The 2170-nt window shown below is 36.0% G+C and overlaps 1 protein-coding gene across 1 annotated transcript; it reads right to left on the reverse strand.

Annotated features, from left to right (window-relative positions):
- Nucleotides 1–1513, reverse strand: LOC101202787 (glycosyltransferase BC10). The gene is made up of 2 exons (XM_004147092.3): nucleotides 855–1513; nucleotides 1–769 (listed from the first exon to the last, which is right to left on the reverse strand). Exons 1-2 carry the CDS (start codon nucleotides 1338–1340, stop codon nucleotides 116–118), a joined length of 1140 nt encoding a protein of 379 aa, XP_004147140.1. The 5' UTR covers nucleotides 1341–1513; the 3' UTR covers nucleotides 1–115.
- Between the last annotated feature and the right edge of the window lie 657 nt (nucleotides 1514–2170).

The following is a 2170-nucleotide window of genomic DNA, read 5'->3' on the forward strand; positions in this document are numbered from 1 at the left end:
TTCAAAAAAATCAAAATTGTGTATATTTATAATAAACACATATACATATATATATATGACCTAATTATAAATAAATAAACAAACAAATAAATCTCAATTTCACTAATCTATCCATCTATCTCCCAAAGTACATGGCCTTTGGTGCAATGTTCACAAGTCTCTCCAAAGCATTTGGAGCAAACTTTCTAGCGAATAAGAAGCAGACACCTTTCCCTTCCATTTTACTTTTCCTACACTCTCCGGTTTGATTCCTCAATCTCTGAATTAGCTCCACGTGGATATCCGACCGCGAGTATCTCGCCGGATGTGGCCCGCCCTTTGACCAGTCAACCCAGGTCAAACTCCGATTACCATTCCGATCCCACCCCAAAACGTTAACCAACGTTGGCAAATAATGTTCGTCTGAATAACATTGCCCTTTACAGTAATTCTGGAAAACAGGGAAGTACTTCTTATCCGAGACGACAGCCACGGCGGTGTCTCGGTCAATCTCGAACCACTGCGAGCCTTTTCGCCATTGTTTTAGAGAGATGGGTGGGAACATTTTGTTCCGGTATCGACCACGGCCGACGTTGCTGGGTTCGTCGTAGCTCATGATGAAGCTTTTCATGGTGGAATTTATGAGAAAAGAGTAGACTGTGGAGAAGTTAAACAGAGGAATACATGATTCGGAGAGAAGAACAAATCGCTCGTTTGAAATATCAAGGAGTGCGTTTGAAATTAGCCGTCGTTCTGCTTCGATCATGTTTACTTTTCCCCATCCAACTTTCTGCAATGAAGAACAATGAATTTTATTAAATTTTGAATCTAATTGATTGTTATATGAATGTTGATCGTAAGAAATAAATACTAACCTTGCTGGGGATTCTTCGGCCATGGAAAGCAGGGGGCTCAGGAGAAGAATGATTATAAGAAGGATCAGAATGAACATAAACAGAGTAAAGTCCTTCATTCCCTTTAAAGAATTCTTCCCAAAGTGGAGCTAAATACACCGGCCCTTTTGTTAAAAACATGAACGCGATCTTCGGGACCCGCTGGAACGGAAATTTCTTGATTCTGGCCATCATTGAAGCTCTCCAGAGAAGCTCCTCATCATCCATGTCGTGCATTACTTCAGGCGGCTTCAAAAACTCTTCCAAACCCACTCGGCCGCCGGTTACAGGGAAGAAATCCGAAGAGGAGATCTGGGTGAGGTTTAAGCTAATGAAGAAATTGGAGAGATAGAAAGTGAGGAAAACTCCGGCGGTGATTCCGACGGTGAAGAGGAGGATGTAAGGGACGACGTGGAAGAAGGTGAGATGGATATGGATTAGCTTCGGGCTCTGAAATTGACTCTTCATTTCTTGCTAGAACGTAACCGGACGAAGCTCGATCGGAGGTGAGACTGCGGCGGAGAGATGAAACTGACGTTGAGATGTTCTTTTTTTCTAGACGGTGTGGGAGAAGGCGAAGTTTGGTTTTAATTCCCTTTCGAACCTTAAATATCGATTTTTTTTTTTTTTTTTATGTTGAATTTAAGGCAGAATGGTTTGAATCGATGGTCAGACTTAATTATTTATTTACGTGTTTTAAACTTTTATTTATTATTGGCTATTTTTTATATTTTTGTTTATTTAAATGTATAAATAAATTCAATAAACATTGTTGTTTTAGTTCAACAACTTTATTATGAATCGCACATATTATTTCATGTATATTGATATAAAAAAACTAAATAACTATTCAGTGTAAGAGAACAATAATGCAGTTATAATTAAATTTAATTATTTAATTACTTCAAATATCAAATAATTACTAGTTTTAATTAAATGTTATTCAGTTATTATGATACTAAAAATAAGAAAATAATTGTAAATTAGAATATTAATAATTACTAATAAACTTTACCTATTGGTTAGTAGTTAGACGGCAATAGTTTTGTTCATTTACTTATTTTGAAAAGGTTACCTAAACAATGATTAGAAAGGAGCCAAACAAAGTATAAAATCCTTACATCCCTTTTCTATTTGAAAATTAAAAAGAGGGTTAGACTTATGTCTAAGTTTATTCTTATATAAACTTCAAAAAAAAAAAAAAAAAAATCAAATAACCGTGAGTATAGTTGTTTATACTTCTCCTGCCCATACAAAGGTCAACAACAACATACCGATTTTGTATTTTTTCTCATACG

The sequence above is a fragment of the Cucumis sativus genome, chromosome 5 (genome assembly GCF_000004075.3).
Source record: "Cucumis sativus cultivar 9930 chromosome 5, Cucumber_9930_V3, whole genome shotgun sequence".
NCBI classification, from domain to species: domain Eukaryota; kingdom Viridiplantae; phylum Streptophyta; class Magnoliopsida; order Cucurbitales; family Cucurbitaceae; genus Cucumis; species Cucumis sativus.